We start from the raw sequence: 17,049 nt of genomic DNA, 5'->3' as shown, positions 1-17,049 counted from the left end.
ACAGGAGGCAGGCACCTTTTCCTGACAAGCCAACTAACACTTCATTTACTTTTTTTTTTTTTTTTTTTTTGAGACAGGGTCTAAATATACAAACCAGGTGGCATGAAACTGGCTATGTAGGCCTGGCTTGGTCTCGAACTTGCCACCTTCTGTGTATTGTATTTACAGGCATGTCACGAAGCTCTATGAAGATTTTTCTCACTCATGAAGTTCAGAACCCTTGTATATGGTGTATTTTTGGTGGTGTCTTTGACACAAGGATGGGCCTCTCCAGAGCCAGGCACGATGTTCCAGGATGCTCCCCATCAGCTCCAACATCCCCTATGTCAATTCACTCATTACATCAGATCATAAAAATAAATCTTTAATGGCTTTATAGTTGGCACAGATGGTATAATTCAAGCTCACGTTTGTTTTTAACAAACTGAAATACCGCGCTAGCTTTGATTGAAACAGAACAAGAATCATAGTGGTTTAAGTCTGGAAATTACATTCATCAGCAGCGGGTTCTGACGTTATTTGTTAACTGAACGATGAGGGCTGGAATAAACAGGAGAAAAAGCTACTAGGAAATAAGCAGCCCACACCGAAGCTCTGTTGTGATTACTGCAGAATTGTGCTTTCTGGTTTATTATTAGTTTTAGATAAAGGGTCTCATTTAGTCTTTGTCTATCCTTGAACTCACAGTCTTTCTGCCTGCACCCTGCAAATGCTGGAGTTACAGGCAGGCGTTGCTATGCCCAGCTGTTTCCTCGGTTTTGGAGCTCTTATAGTGCTGTGAACAACCAGAAGCTGCAACATTCTGGCTTGTAAATCCAATGTGTGTACGGGGATAGCTGTACATTTGCCTGGGACATCTCCAGAAGAGGAAAAGCAAGTGAGGCTTGCTGAAACCATGCGCCACAACTGGAGGCTTTCGTCTCCAAGTGGGGCAGTCTTTGCTAAAAACCAAAAAAGGATTATGATGGGGAAGAAATCCTGTTACCCACTTTGCATCACTGTGATCCTTGAGGAATAAGCTCCAAGTCCCTCTTTTTTCCAACAAGACCTCAGAAAGGCCTAATGCTATTTACAAGTTACCCTGGAATTTCGGGTCAGTGCCACAGAGGACTGTGACTGGAGACAACTACTGGCCAGGATGGAAACTAGAAGCAGAAGTCATCTCATTCCAGAGAAGTGGGGACTTGTAGGGTAGTCTATTAGAGTGAGATGAAAAATGGGAATCCCTCTGATTTTCTCAACTATAGACATCAACAACCCAAAAGACACCCGGGGACAGGGATTCATGGGGGTTGGTATTCCTGGGCAGTGATCAACCGGACTCAGGTCCCGGCTCCTAATTTGGTGTCAGTTCTCAGTCTTGCACCTCTTCAAATCCAAGCCTAAACCCCTGCTTGAACTGAGCTTCCTACAGCAGAAGCTAAGCACAGGTGGTCTCCATCAATACATGTAATCCTTAGCGCTCTATATAGGCCAAAGAAGAGTGTGACTGGGGACATGAGGAACACCAAAATTATCTAGGCTGGTACATGGTTGATCTTCCGAGCTGTCCTGACTTCACTGTCCTTGCACCAGTGGTACTGAGGCCTTCAGGTCTGTCGTAGTCTTGTCTAGGGCAGGTTTCTTTGAGTAATCTCGCTCTCCAAAAATAGTGCTTCCTATCCGGACATTTGTAGATCCTACTTCAATCTGTGGGAAGGAAGCAAGTATGGAGGAGAGGGTGTCAGACACTACGATGTAGCTGGTGCTGAACCTCTTTCTAGCTGTCCAGAGGCTGCATACGGAATAACCAAGCTGCAGCTCAAGACGGCCGAGTGCTCTGTTGTCCTAGACAGAGCGGGGCCACTTTTCTGGCAGTCTTCAAGAGAAAAGTAATGATCTCAGCTTGCACGGTGATTGGGATATAGGGACAAGGGACAGTGGAGATGAAGGTGTGTGGGACAGCACAGCATAGCAAAAAGCTATCCTGCAGCTCATGACCAAAGGCTCACGAAAGGCCAAACGGAAAGACCCCTGTAGTTATCTGACATAAAGCAAGCTCGTTTTTAGAATTTTTCACAGTTTTAACATATATGATATTCCAAAATGCAACTTTATACTTTGATGTTTAGAACTGTTATGATTTATTTCAAGGCAGGGTCTTACTATGTAACCTTGGCTTGCATGGAACTTGTGTAGCCCAGGCTTACTTGGAACTCACCAGCAATCCCCTGGCCTGTTCTCCAAGTGTGGGACTATAGGAGTGTGCCTCAGCATGCAGCTGTTGTTTCCTACCTTGGAAACTCATGTATGCAAGCTGCTAACACAGTACTTTATTTCAGTTTATACTTATCATCGCATAGCTAATGCCCTAGGACTTATATCTGAAATGCCTTAAAAAATCAAGTTAAAATTTCTTTTTCGGCACTATGAAACCAAACCCAGGGTTAACACATTCATTAGATCCTAAGTTACATCCCAGCCTTTTCCTAGATTACATGTAGTGAATTACGCTGAGTTTTAAGAATTCGGCTGTAATTTCTATAAATTTCACTTCAAACAGAGGAGCAGTGAGAGGAGGGGGGATGTCAGAGAAGCTCAGCTCCTGTGACCCTTGGTACTGGGATGAGGCACAGGCAGGGACACTTACAGCATGCTGGAAGTCTATGGACATGCCCATGCTAAGCTCCACCTGCTCCACGGGAACGTCCAGCTTCTCACACAGCTCCTGCCGCAGGGACAGCAGCCTCTGCCCAAAACATAAGTGGTACCATTTTATTCTCGTTGTTTCCAATGATGTCAAAGTGTGACCAGACCTGCTGGGCACAGTAGTGCTGGCCTGTAATGCTTGGGCCTAGGCAGGAGAATCCTGAGTTCACGGCCAGCCTGGGGTACACAGGGCAGGGAGACTATCTCCACAACAAAGCAAGCCAAGCCGAACTAAATCAAAACAAACAAAACAGGAGAAAAAACAAAACCCTCCAAAATGAATACTACCAAACCAAAAAGCTTCTGACTCTATTTCTTATGATTCTGGGGTGTGTCATGATTATCAGAAGTTATTATAAGTAACTATAAGTTTTAGCCACATCTTCAACTTTCAAGAAAACTACCAGGGTCAGGGGGTGTGGCTCAGTGGCAGAATGCTTTAATAGTATACTCCAGACCCTGGGTTCCACCCGAAGCAGTGGAAAAAAAAAATTCAACAACATCCTAAAAACAAAACAAACCCAACAACAGTAAAGATGCAAAGTGCCAGTCACTAGAAAGGAAGAAAAAGTTTGCTCTAAAAATTGTATTAGCCAACTAAACACTGGGTTAAGGAAGGTGGGTGGGAGGGTTCTTTATGAGAACAGTTCAGAGGAGGCTGTAATATTACACCCGGCAGGCTGTGTTCTGAGAGGCTAGCCCTGCACACTGGTGTGATCCACTACACCCCACCAGTGCTGGGATCAAGCATGGGTGTGTGCTAGACATGCCCTACGAACCCACAGCCCCATGATGCCTCCTTGGCATGAGAGCATCACCTCAACCCCAGTACCTGGAAGTCTGGGTTTGGTCCTTGACTTAGATCATGCCCAAAGCTTCCTATGGTCATGAGACCCACGAACTCCAGGCTGGGACAACTGGCCTTTATGTGTTCCACGACGGCTATGGTCTCCGAAGGCAGAAGGCCGTGTTTACCTTCACAGAAAGAAACAGAAGATGTGTATGTCAACACATCTTAACTAGCCAGAAGGCGGCTCCATTTTCATCTCTTCCTTATGACAGAGGTGACCCTTAGATGAAAACCTGATGAAGTAACTTCCCCTGGCCACAAAGAGTGAGGTCCTTCATGCCTGGTCCTCTTCCACTTGGGTTCTGTGTTTCTCAAGATTATTTCTCTTTATTCCACTTCAGGATTCTACTGTATTATTTTTAGTGCCAAAGACTGAACCCATGATTCTGCACACACAAGACACTACCACTAAGACACACCCCACAGGATTTTAGCTGGGAATGGCTAGGGGAGCCAGAAAATAAAAAAATATGTCGTGCTCTGAATGAGACTGTCTTCCACAGGTCCCATGCCTGACTGCTTTGTCCCCAGTTTTTGGCACTGTTTGGATATGTCTAGGAGACACTGCCTTGCTGGAAATACATCATGGATGCTGGCTGTGACATTTCAAAGTCATATGTCATTCCCAGTCCCCCCTCTGCTCCATGTGTGTGGTTTAAGATGTGAGGCCTGAGCTTCTGTTCTGTGCCATGCTCCCCTGCCACAGACTCTTACCCTCTGGAACCATAAACCACAGAGACCTTTCCTTCTGTACGTTGCCTTGGTCATGGTGTTTTATCACAGAAATAGAAAAGAAACCAATATATGCCTTGGGACACTAGGGAGGGTCACACTGCCAAAGTCCTAGATGAATCTCAGAACTTTTTTCTATTAATGGAGCTGCAAAAGTAAGTCATATACATATAATAAAGTTGGGATTGTATAATTGCGAAGTTTAACTTACTGGCTAAGAGTGGTTGGAGGAACTATAGCAAATAATTATTTGTTATGTATTTTAAAGTCTATTAATATTGCTTTGCCTTTGCCCCTGTTTATTAAGTGAATTAGGGAGAAACTTTCACTGTTATTTAATCAAGGCAAATCACAGCTAATTGTCAAGAAATGCAACAAAGACACTTTGGAGTCAATTTTGTATCTACTTATATGCGATGTAGCCATAGTCATGAAGCATGCATATAACATTATAATGGTAACTGTTAGCCTACTGACCACTGTGCCAGCCCTACAACCTTTCATTTCATACAGTAACTCTAAGTATTGTTACTCGCAATACTCTTCAGAGGAAACTAAGGCTGGCGGGGTAAATCTTTTCCTAAGGTTATGGACTAGAACTGTGCACCTGAGATTTGAACCGGGGCAACCTGACTTCGGGGCACATCTGGAAAACAGATGTCCACACTGAGCTCCTTTGTGCCAAGATCTGCTACGTGTGAGTGCCTAGAAGATGGCGTAAGAGAATGCCTGGCATTCACTTTTGACAAAAAGCGAGCAAGTGAGAAATCCAGTGTTCTGTATCACTGTGCAGAATCCTTGCCACACCCTTTTAACAATGGGCACTCCCTTAAAGCTGCCACCACAGAAGGAAACTCAGGTACAGAGAGGGTGGGAAACTGACTCAAAGTTCCAATGCTAGAAAGTGGGGAGCTCAGGCAGACATCTGTCTGATGTCAAAGTCCTGCTTCTCTGTAGTTCACGGCCACAGCTAAGCCAGGCCCCATGAGACAGTCACTCACTCGTGCTTAGCAGCAGGTTTTTCTATTCTTGCCCAATGAAGCACTGGGTAATTTTCCTGAGACCTAAGGCATTCTCAATCCCTTCCAGGAGGGAGTTTCCAGGACATCAAAGTTATAATTCTTCAAAAGTCAATACCTAACAAGCTGTAATATAGTAAAGAATTATATTGGATCATCACACTGGTAAATCCTGACGAAGCAGCTCACCAGAAGGCTGGAGCCTTCAATCTCCTCACCAGATGCTTACACTCACATTCTCCCCGAGCCTCAGCCATCTAAGGGACCAAGCATCCATGGTCAGGCCTAGTCACTTACTGTCCTCTCCACTGGTGTTAATCTGGACCATAACCTTCAGTCGTTCAGTAGAGCCTTTCTTCTGCCAGGAACTGTTCACCTTGTCTGCCAACTTCACAGAGTCTATGGTTTCCAGCATAGAGAGGTTGGGGACGGCTGTAAAGAGAAAGGTTTCGTTTTCCCTGCTGCCAGAGGAGACATGCAGCAAACTTTTGATCTGGCAGTGGGAGAAGAACTCCAGGAAAAGAAAAGGACAGTTAAATCTTACAACTGGCCGAGAAGACAAGCATGAGAGTTTTCTAGATATGAAATTCGAAGGCAGACAAGCCCCACCCACCAACAAAGATGGATAAGAGAGACACCTCAATCAGGCTGCATAAGTACGGAGACAATTTGGAAAGTTGGAAATTGAGATTCTGAATAGCAGGTCTGACCCAATTATGTCTCAGTTCAAACTGAGTGAAACAAGTAACAAAGGACAGAGGCTATCCAGAAGCCAAAATGCTAGCCTGGAAAGATACCATGTTCTTATGCTTTCTGGGATGGGGCTTCTTATTTGACAAGGACACCAGAATAGCTCACACTGGATGCTCAGTCTGTGAAGTCATCAAAGCTACCTTCAATGCAGATGAACTATGACTCTTGGCACAGATCAAGGACTGTGACACAACCCCACCAGCTTACTGTACTGAGTGTAGAGATCTTCCAGGCAGCCGGCTAACTAATTCCCTGCCTCGCACCCCTTTCTTTCTTTTTTCCTCTTCCATGGTGAAGACTGAACCCAGAGCCTTGTTGGGATGGAGACACTGGAATGTATAGAAGGGCTATGCCTTGGTAGTGTAAATAATTCTAAACTCAGCTCTGGCCCGGTTACACCAACTGATAGTAAGAACAAGACCTAAAGTGGTGGCACACCTTTAATCCCAGCACTGGGAGGCAGAGGCAGAGGCAGATCTCCAAGTTCAAGGTCAGTCTGGTCTACTGAGAGTTCCAGGGACTACAGAGAAATCTTGTCTCGACAAACCAACCAACCAAAAACCCCAAACCCTAAAAGGATCAAATTGTTCTAATAAAAACGTAAATTATGTTCCAGAACAAAGTAGCAGAAGAATTATTTATAGGGATATAAAAATAGCTAGAACTGAGCAAGACAAATTTCTGTGTAAAATCCAAATAAAACTGTCAGGCAATGTTTCTGGGTGTGCTGGTGGTCATGCCTGCGATTCCAGAATTCAGAAGGGTGAGACAGGAGGATCACAAGTTCTAGGCCAGCCGGGGTTAGTCAGACTGTGTCTCAGAAAAACAATGACAAATCTAACCAGCAATGTAAAAAACAACTATTCACAGGGTGAATAATTATAATTATTCATTATATCATTATAATGAGAAGTTAAATTGCTGAGACTGATCCAAAACTGAGGAAAAGAACTAGTAGATAAGAACACTAAGTTATTTCTCCCACATATTTAAAAGGACTCAAGCTTTTAGCAAAAATAAATATGCCCCCACCCCAAGCTGCAACATATCATATAACAAACTGAGAGCTAACAAATTAGGCCTTAGCCAACAAGATTCTTTAGAAAGGTAAAACCAGTTGTACTGGTTGGCTTTTTGTTTGTTTGTTTGTTTGTTTTTAGGTTGTTTTTGTCAACTTGACAGAAGCCAGGTCATTTGGGAAGTGCAAACTTCAACTGAGAAAATGCCTTCTAAGATTGATCTACAGGCAAAAGTCTGTGCCATTTGATTAATGAGTGATGCAGGAAGACACAGCTCGCTGAGTTGTGTCGTCCCTGGGCAGGTGCTCTGGGTTGTCTAAGACAGTAGGCTGAGTAAAGCAACATTTCTCCATGGTATCTGCTTCAGTTCCTGCCTCCGGATTCCTGCCTTGGCTTCCCTCAGTGATGGACAGTGATGTGAAAGTATAAGCCAAACAAACCCTTTCCTCTCAAGTTGCTTTTGTTCATTGTCTTGGCAACAAAAAGCAAACAAGGACCCCAGTCCAGACACTTGCACCCCAGGGGTAGGTAGCCTCAATACCTTTAGTGCTTAAACTTGGGCAAGTTTTCCAGCCTTAGTTTTCTTACTGTTCTCTGCCTGTGGGACTAATTCAGTGATGACTACATCATTTTATGAATTCATTAGCCATAACTCCTCGTTGTATCATTTTTTTTGTGGTGGCCTTAGAATTTATACTATAAAAAATTTAAAGATCCAAAATTTGAAACTTCTTGAGCATCGGGGTCACAACATATATATATTACATGTTTAAACTTCACACTACTTGACTATTATATTTAAACAATTAATTAAAAAATTTAAGCTGACTATAGTGGCACATGACAGTGGTCCCAGCATTTAGGGGACCAGGACAGGAGGATGGGGAGCTCAAGGTCATCCTATCCCTCATAGCCAGATCCCGTCTTAAGAAATAAAACAGCTCAAGATGAATTACAGGAGAAATTTTTATTTACTTAAGCTTTTAAAAAAATTTATTTAAACATTTTTAATGTAATTCTATGCCCATGAATGTTTTACCTGTAGGTCTGTGTACCACATTGAAGCCTGGTACCTAAGGAGGCCAAAGAGGCTGTTGGATCCTGAAACTCCAGTTAGAGACAGTTGTGAGCTGACATGTGCATGCTGGGTAGCCAAACCCAGGTCTTCTGGAAGAACAGCAAGTGCTCTTAACTTCAGAGCCGTCTCTCCAGCCCCTTTATTTTTATTTTATGGAGACAGGGTCTGTGTAGCTCTGGTTGGCCTGAAACTCTGTGTAGATCACTGGCCTCTTAGCTTATTAGAGATCTGCCTGCCCTTGTGTCCAGAGTGCTGGGATTAGAGTCATGTGTCACCATGCCCAGAGAAGGAAGGAAAACAAGCAAGCAGAGAACTCTGAATCAGGAAAACAAGTAACCAGAGAGGAGAGGATAGAGTTGAAAAAAGAATGGTCTGAATTTTTGTTTTATTTTTTCTTACACTTATTTATTAATCCTGGGTGCTGGAGACTCTGGCTTGTGCCACCACATCTGAAAGCAGCTTATTTGTAATACCCCAAAATTAGAAGTAACCTAAATATTTGTCAATGTGAATGGAAATACTGTGACATGTTTGTACAGTGGAATACCACTGAATAGGAAGATGGAAGGACAGTGTTCCATGATAAAGGTCAATGCTGGATCGGGATGGAAAGAAGGAGGACCTTGTCTTTTGTAATTCCATTCACACAAAATCTGAACTATAGAAAGAAATGACAGCAGTGGCACAGACGAGGAATGTTTGAGCAAGATGACAGGAAGGAGCCTTCGGGGGCAAGGTGACAGGATGGATGCCTGCTATTTTAATTACTGTACCAGTTCACAGTGGTAATCCTCTGTCAAAACTGATCAAGTCAGACACTTTCAGTCTGTGTCATTTACTGTACTTGGATATGCTTTTATCAATTTTACCCTGACAAAGCTGTTAGGAAAAACAAATACCAGGGAAGGCAAGATGGTTCAGTGTGTAAAGGTGCCTACCACCAAGCCTGACAACCCGAGTTCAATCTCTGGGACCCACATAATAGAAAGAGAGACCCAACTCCTCTATGCTGCCCTGACCTCTATACACACAATTTGCCTCAATCTAGTCCATTCTCCTTATCAAAAAACCCATACAGGTTTCTTAAATTTTGGTACCTTGAGAAAAGTAAGTATGGTTACTTGAGATCCTCACACGTCACATGGTTAAATCTTTCTGTGATGAGTAATTATTTTTATGGTGCTGGGGACTGAGCTAGGGTCTTGTAAATGCTGGGTAAGCGCTCTGCCGCTGAGCCACACCTCCAATCCTTGCACTTCATTCTCCTTATTTTACTATGAAGAAATCCCGCAGCACAAATGGTGAGCCAGGGATGTTCTCAAAGCTGCTGCCTTAGAAGGTGGTGTCAGTCGTACAATCACAGAGAAGGCCTGTTTTCTTATTGAGAGTTTTGTCTTACCCATCAGTTTGTTGACATTTTGTTTCTGTAAATGACCAATGAAGTGCCATTTGATCTCAGGACATGAAGACAGAATCTGAAGAGAAGAGGGAAACCATTTGACACAGATTTCATGGAGGCTCTGTCAGCTCAGACGCCCTTTACTCCTGTGCTCTTCCAGGAGTGATGAGCTGCCACCTCTCTCCTCAGCCAGCCTCCCCCGAGACACAGGAAACGGAGTCATCTAAGCCTGATGCTGTTACCCTTCCTCGTTCCCATCAACTCACTGTATTTTCCAGAAACGATCCATTAAAGACAAAAATGATTTATGTTTTCAAGGCCCTCTACCACTGAGCCACATCCCATACCCTTTGGTTTATGTTTTCGAATCTCCAAGGGTTCTCCTAAAATTACTATCCACTAACAGCCACACAAGAGAATATTAATGTCTGAATAACCGACAGAAGAGCTAGCTGAGAATCCTTTAGGGCACGATGGAAATATGGACAGTTTCTCTCCCCAGCCCAGCTTTCTGTTCTAAAACTCTACCATCAACATGGTGTAACTTTCAGCTAAGACTCCTGTACAAAATCAACATTTCTTAGGTCTACGCACCTTAGGGTTTGACGCTTTCTCTAGTAGTTCCTGAACCTAAAGAGCAAGAACAGAACGAGTCAGAAGCCTGGCAGTCACAACTCTCCCAAAGGTTCAGTACAAGAGGAATCTTACATAGTTCTCTCCAAAAGTGCGCTGGCCATGGCCGTAGGCCTCAATCACCATGTCTGCAGGTTTTGTTTTGCTGACTGCTACTAGCCGGGGTTGGATGGCTGGGAGATCCTGCCAAGAGAGAAAGAGCCGCAGGCGTGAATGTGTGGAATTTTGTTCCAAGTAGATACACATTGTAGGGCCAGGTGGTGGTAGCAAGCACCTTTAATCCTAGCACTTGGGAGGCAGAGACATGCGGATCTCAGTTCAAGGCCAGCCTGGTCTATAAAGTGAGCTCCAGGACATCCAGGGCTACACAGAGAGACTGTCTCACAAAAAAGACAACAACAACAACAACAACAACAACATGATACAGCTTATAAAATATATCAGCATATATCTCAGCTTGGCACTAATAAGATCCATTTTCCCCTTTCTTTTGCTTTTGTAGTACTGGATACAGAGTCCTGGGGTTTGGGAATGCCAGAGAGGTGCTCCACCATGGAGCTCCAACCCTGCCTGCTGATTTCTTTTTGAGTGTTCCTGATAATTCTCATATAAACCAGTGCTGGAGGCTTAATGGTTTGTGGCAGAAAAAATGGCTCAGTGGGAAAATGGTAGCCATGTAAGCATAAGGGCCTTAGTTTAGACTCCAACATCCATATAAAAAGTAAGTTTGGTACCCCTTGTCTCTCATCCCAGTGCTGGGGGGCCAAGATAGGTGGATCCTTGGGGCTTACTGACTAGCTAGCTCCAGGTTCAGGGTGTCAAAACATAAAGTGGAGGGTGATGAGAGAAAGATGCCTGCTGGGCAGTGGTGGCACACGCCTTTAATCCCAGCACTTGGGAGGCAGAGGCAGGCAGATTTCTGAGTTCGAGATCAGCCTGGTCTAGAGAGTGAGTTCCAGGACAGCCAAGGCTATACAGAGAAACCCTGTCTCCAAAACAAAACAACCAAAAAAAAAAAAAAAATGCCTGACATTAACCTCTGCCTTCCACACATGCATTCATGGCATGTGCACTTGCACATATATGAGTATATCATGTGCACACACACACATGAACTTGTACATACATACATGCATATAACACATATACACATGCACCTATACATGCATACAACACACATACACATGCGCTTGTACATACATGCATATAACACACACATACACATGCGCTTGTTCATACATGCATATAACACACACACATGAACTTGTACATACATGAATATAACACACACACACACACACAAATCTCTTGAAGATACAGTAACAATGGCATAAGGTCTGCTGAGCATTTGTGATGTTCTGAGTTGTATCCCTAGCACCAAAAAAAAACCCCATACAAATGAATATAAAACAAAACCCAACAGCATCACTTCATGAAGGGAAGGCAACATCCTGCTTAGTAGGGAGGTCACTTCTGGCTTCTGATACCAGAAGCCAGTAAACAGTTTAGAAACTCATTTTGGTCCTGATGTAATTATTAATAACGCTTCCATTCACCCTGGAAGAGGCTCAATTGAGATAAGGGCATACAATGCATTGTTCAGTCTATGATTCAACCAATAGATAGCGGAGCTGATGAGACAAACAATCCTGTATTCAGGATTAGATTCATCTAAAGTCTCCCCACATCTATTACATAAAATGCAGGGTTTCCCTGCTTTCAGCTGCAGCAAATCCTCACAGAGCCACCTTCATGTACCCCACCATTTCTGAGACTTTGACAGAAGCACAGTATTCTTAAGGACTTGGAGAAGTCACATCAATTACCACACGGTCTCCTGTTGCTTCCTTCGGAGAGACTGTGTCATCATTGTTTTCTGGACTGTGTCTACTTCCTAGTATCACGTTGAGATAAATCGGTAAAGCATGCCTAATTTCTGGAGTGGTCTGCACTAGGGAAATCCCTAGATTTTTCTTTGAAGAAACAGAACACTTGTGCCAGGAAGGAGGTAGGAACTCCCCAGGCTCACCTCATTTTCTTCAGCTTTGAGGAACCCAAGGGCTAGAGTAGTTAACAAGACTTAAGGTAATGTCCAGACATCAGTCAAGAGAAGACTATGTAATTCAGCTTTCGGTCTTCAGACATCATTGTGAAATCTGAGACCATAAACACTAGATCAGAACAGAAACGTTTTGCTTTTTTTTCCTGTCTCACTTCACAAAATGTAGCTTAATTTGAATGGAGAAAAGCAGATACTGGCTCCGGTCTAGAAGTCTAATAGGGGACAAAAACCATGCGAAAATAACAAATGCTTGTGACTGGCCACCTGACAGCTCCCGCCTGCTCTGTGGAGGTAAAACCTTGTCAAGTTCACTCGCACCTAGATCACGGCTCCCCGCCCCCGCATCGCACGTGATTGCGGGTGGATATAGCCCTCCGAGAGCTCTAGTACCGTGGTGACGGGCAATGACGAATGGCGAGACGCCTGGATACGAGTCACTTTTCCTAAGTGAGCACCTTTCACCAACCAAGCCAACCTCCAGGAAGTCCCGATCCTCAAGGCCAGACCGCCAAGGAAACCTAGCCATCCCCCAGCCCCTCCGGGAGCCCCTTCTGCGTCACCGCGACACCTGGTCCCACGTAGGTGTCCCCCTCTCAGCCCGCCCCAGTCCCCTACGGCCGGTCCTCACCCGCGGCCGCCGCGCCACACTCTGCTGGACGCGCTCGTTCACGGCCCGCAGCGCGAACCCGACTCCTAGCTCCGCCGTCATCTTGCCACCTCTCAACATTCCCTAGAGGATGCCCAGAGGACCCGCGACCCAAGGAGACCACCTTCCGGTCCCGCCCCCTTCCTGAGAGGTCCAATCAACGCTCACCATCCAGCCACCTCCCCCAATGGAGGCTGGCCTCCCAGGCGGGCGCCATCTTGGGGAGGGAGGAGGTTCCCGGGCTGAGAGCGTGATTGACTTGCGAGAGCTGGGCGGGCTGATTGATGTAAACCAAGACATTAAAGTAACTTTCATTCATTCGTTTCTTCCTTTCCTCTTTCTTTCCCCCTTTCTATTCTCCTTTCCATTTTCCTTTCCTTTTCCCTTCCCCTCCCCTTCCCTTTTTCCTTCCCTTTCCATTTAAAAATTTTTTTCGAGACAGGGTTTCTCTGTGTTGCGCTGGCTGTCCTGGAACTCACTCTGTAGACCAGGCTGGCCTCAAACTCCCAAGTGCTGGGATTAAAGGCATGTGTCACCACCACCGCCCGGTCGGTCGGTCTGTCCCTCCCTCCCTCCCTTCCTTCCTTCCTTCTCTTTCTTTCTTTCTATGTGTGTTGACTTGTTTTGTCCTCATGTATGTATGTGCACCATCCTGTCTGCAGTGCTGTGACCAGAAGAGAGTTTTGGATCTCCTGGACCTGGAGTTAGAGATGGTTGCGAGCCATCATGTATGTGCTGGGAACAGAATCCTGGTCCTTTGGAAGAGCAACAGTGTATGTAACCACTGATCTCTCTCCAGCGCCCCCCCCCCCCCCCCAATGTACAGATTTTTATATTTTTATGTGTGTGAGCGTTTCCCCTGAATGTAAGTCTGTCTGTGTGTGGACTGCCCACAGAGGTCAGAGGAGGCCATAAGACCCCTGGGAACTGCTGAGTGGAGACATCAGTGCTGGGTTCTGAACCTCTCTGTAAGAGCATTAAGTGCTATAAAGTCTCCATCCCAGACTTTAGGAAATTGAAGGAAAATGCCTCTTGATATGTTGCTGCTGTCACCACAGTGAAAAAAATAATAAAAAATAAAAACCTACAAGTGTTGGGGGCCGACTTTTAGCAGAAAGCGGCTATCAGCTTTGCAGCCATCTTGAGCCATATACCCTGACATGAGACTTGGATTACAATAGCCTACAACAGCTGAGCTCACTCGGATAATCTTGGTTTAGATACCTTGGGTGAGATTAAAGGTGTGTGAGATTAAAGGTGTGTAATTTAAGAGTTTGACTTAGAAGTGTAGAGATCGCACCGGGCGGTGGTGGCGCACGCCTTAGCACTTGGGAGGCAGAGGCAGGGGGATTTCTGAGTTCGAGGCCAGCCTGGTCTACAGAGTGAGTTCCAGGACAGCCAGGGCTACACAGAGAAACCCTGTCTTGAAAAACCAAAAAAAAAAAAAAAAAAAAAAAAAAAAAAAAAAAAAAAAAAAAAAAAAAAAAAAAAGTGTAGAGATCAGATTTAGAGACAAGACCTAAGGGCATGATTAAAGGTATGACCAAAAGGCATGGCTTAGAAGTGAGGAGACATATAAAAGGCAGAGGCAGACAGAGATCAGAGAATCAGAGAGAGGAGATAGAGAAGGAGACACTTAGAGGAAATAAACATTTAGGAGACACTTCAGAGAGTACAACTTGGAGTAGGAATTAGGCATTAGGTAGCAGACACTTGGAAGAGAATTTGGAAGAAGTAACTTGGAACTTGGAGGACTAGGGACTAGGAACTAGGACTTGGGACTTGGAGAGAAGAAGAGAGACTGAAGAATAAACAGGATTGAATCGCATATCTCAATTCTTCGATTCCGTCCTCACTCTCTCTCTTGCTGAACCCTGACCTGCGGTCCGGAAGTGGCAGCTTGGACCGGGATACAGTGGCCGCCAAATGCAGGGCAGCCCGGGCCTCAACATTTTGCTCGGGCCGCAACATTTTTGGCACCTAAACGTGGGGCTAGTGCGGTTCTCAACCTAAAAGGTCCCAGAAGCCTGTTACAGAGTGAGTCTAATGAGACACGTGCTGTAGAGCTCAGTTGGAAAGAGCTAGTCAGCATCGAGGAGTAAGTGGGTCAAGTTTAAAGGATTCATGAAGACTGGGATGATGGTGAAACTGAAGAGATATGCTGCTTCAAAAAAAAAAAAAAAGAAAGAAAGAAAGAAAGAAAGAAAGAAAGAAAGAAAGAAACTGAAGAAGATAAGATGGTTCAGGGGTCAGAGGTGCTTGCTACTAAGTCTGATAATCTGAGTTGGATCCTTGAATGTCAGGGCGCTTGAGCATGTGTGCACGTACAAGGATGTATACATACATATATATGTACACAAATGTAAAAATGAGACCTATAAATACTACATAGATTTAGGGTAGGGCCTCGTGTGTGTGTGTGTGTGTGTACTTGTGAATAGAGAACATAGATCAGTGGCAGAAGTCTCTGACTGAGCCCGAGCTTGCTAGTTTGGCTAAACTGGATGGCCAAAGCCCAGGGTTCTTTTTGTCTCTGCCTTTTCAGGATTATAGATGTGTGGGATCTAAACCAGATTTTTATAATTGCATGCAGAGCAATGATTTATCCACTGAACCATCTATCTTAGGGGTACTGTGGTGAAACACCGTGACCAAAGGCAACTTGGGGAGGAAAGGGTTTCCTTCACTCACAGTTCCTTAGAACAGTTCATCACAAGCAGTGAGGGCATGAACTCAAGCAGGGCAGAAAAGCAGGAGGTGATACAGAGGCCATGGAGGGGTGCTGCTTGCTGGTTTGCTTCCTATGACTTCCTTAGCCTGCTTTCTTCAAGAACCCAGGACCACCCCTTTAGGAGAAGTACTCACAATAGTCCGGGGCCTCCCCCATCAATCACTAATTAAGAAAATGCCCTATAACCAGATCTTATGGAGGCCTTTGCTCTCTCATGATTCTTCCTGTGTCAAGTCAACAGAAAACTAGCACAAGCACCAAATGCAGGCTTTCTTAAATTTGGGCATGAGAAATTTTAATGTGGCCCAGGGAATAGAAAAAATATAAGGCAGGTAAGCAAATTAAAGTTACTAATAAATCATAAATGTATTTATTTTTTAAAAATTACTTTGTGCAGGTCTGGGTGCATTGTGTACATGTGAAGCTCAGAGGATAAATCTGTGGAATTGGCTCGTTCCTACCTTTATATGGGTTTCTAGGCCCAAACTCAGGTCACCAGGCTTGCATAGCAAGTTGTTTTTTGTTTTTTTTTTTTTTTTTTTTTTTTTTTTTCCTGCTGAGCCATCTCTCAGATCCCATAAAAACACCAAGAAAGCAGGGCTTTGGTGGCTCATGCCTGGAATCCTAACATTTGGGAAGGTGAGGCAGAACTTGAGTTTGAGGTCAGTCTGGTCTACAGACTTAAGCAAGCCTGAAGTTGTCAGATGTAACAGAAACACAAGACATGGGTAGATAATGCTGTTTAGGTTATTAACTGAGAATTTCCAAGTGTGGGACATCTCCTTATGAGTTGTCAGTCAGAGAGACCAACAATACATTCTACTGCTACTGTTCTTATGCCCTCCAGAGCTAGATGGTGAAACCACATTGCTGAAGATACCATACTCTTTGGTTACAGGCCATAGAGAAATCAGGCTGAAACTGAGCTGGAAGCTCCCTGCTTGCTGGCTGACTTTGATAATGCCAGCAAGGAGAGAAGGTGCTCTGCAGGCTACTTGGGGTGAAAAGCTTTTAGTTGGCCCCTATGAGCTACATACAATCACCAACCTGCCAGGTAACATGTGCAGGAGTGCTCCAACTATTATGGGAACAGCTAACTGCTTTTGGACTGGATTTGAGGCTCACTCCCCAGGAGGGGTTCATGTCAGGTACTGTAAACCTGGCCAAAAGCCCATGGATGGAGCAGTCTAGGGCCTAACAAAGAACCTACCACTACTGTTTTGCTAAATGGACAAGGCATCAAATTGCCTTATAAATATTTATACCTATAGATTAGTGCTGACTTCAGCCTCGGTTAAAGAAGCTGTTTTTGTTGTAATGGGTAATGATTAATAGAGTCACAACTGGTCAAAGTGCTCAAAATAAGTGACTATTGAACTCTAACAGAGTATCTCTGTATCACCTCCTTCAAGGTTCAAAGAACATCTTGGAAGTGGGGG

At 44.5% G+C, this 17,049-nt stretch overlaps 1 protein-coding gene across 1 annotated transcript; it reads right to left on the bottom strand.

Annotated features, from left to right (window-relative positions):
* Positions 1 to 1,049: 1,049 nt before the first annotated feature.
* Plpbp (pyridoxal phosphate binding protein) lies at positions 1,050 to 13,025 on the bottom strand. The gene is made up of 8 exons (XM_034519881.2): positions 12,862 to 13,025; positions 10,247 to 10,354; positions 10,133 to 10,168; positions 9,539 to 9,614; positions 5,587 to 5,721; positions 3,521 to 3,663; positions 2,630 to 2,728; positions 1,050 to 1,689 (listed from the first exon to the last, which is right to left on the bottom strand). The coding sequence occupies exons 1-8, from the start codon at positions 12,958 to 12,960 to the stop codon at positions 1,558 to 1,560; spliced, it is 828 nt and encodes a 275-aa protein (XP_034375772.1). The 5' UTR covers positions 12,961 to 13,025; the 3' UTR covers positions 1,050 to 1,557.
* Between the last annotated feature and the right edge of the window lie 4,024 nt (positions 13,026 to 17,049).

The sequence above is a fragment of the Arvicanthis niloticus genome, chromosome 16, assembly GCF_011762505.2.
Source record: "Arvicanthis niloticus isolate mArvNil1 chromosome 16, mArvNil1.pat.X, whole genome shotgun sequence".
Lineage (NCBI taxonomy): Eukaryota > Metazoa > Chordata > Mammalia > Rodentia > Muridae > Arvicanthis > Arvicanthis niloticus.
Note: the sequence above shows the minus strand (reverse complement) of the source record. Positions and strands in the feature narration are given on the sequence as shown.

Bases quoted from the DNA above. Each gene is read 5' to 3' on its own strand.
- Plpbp (XM_034519881.2), bottom strand. From the start codon at position 12,960: ATGTTGAGAGGTGGCAAGATGACGGCGGAGCTAGGAGTCGGGTTCGCG. The intron at 10,169-10,246 runs GTAAGATTCCTC...CTTGCTCTTTAG, and splicing joins GCACTTTTGGAGAGAACTAT to GTTCAGGAACTACTAGAGAA. The intron at 9,615-10,132 runs GTGCGTAGACCT...TCTTCTCTTCAG, and splicing joins AGAAAGCGTCAAACCCTAAG to ATTCTGTCTTCATGTCCTGA.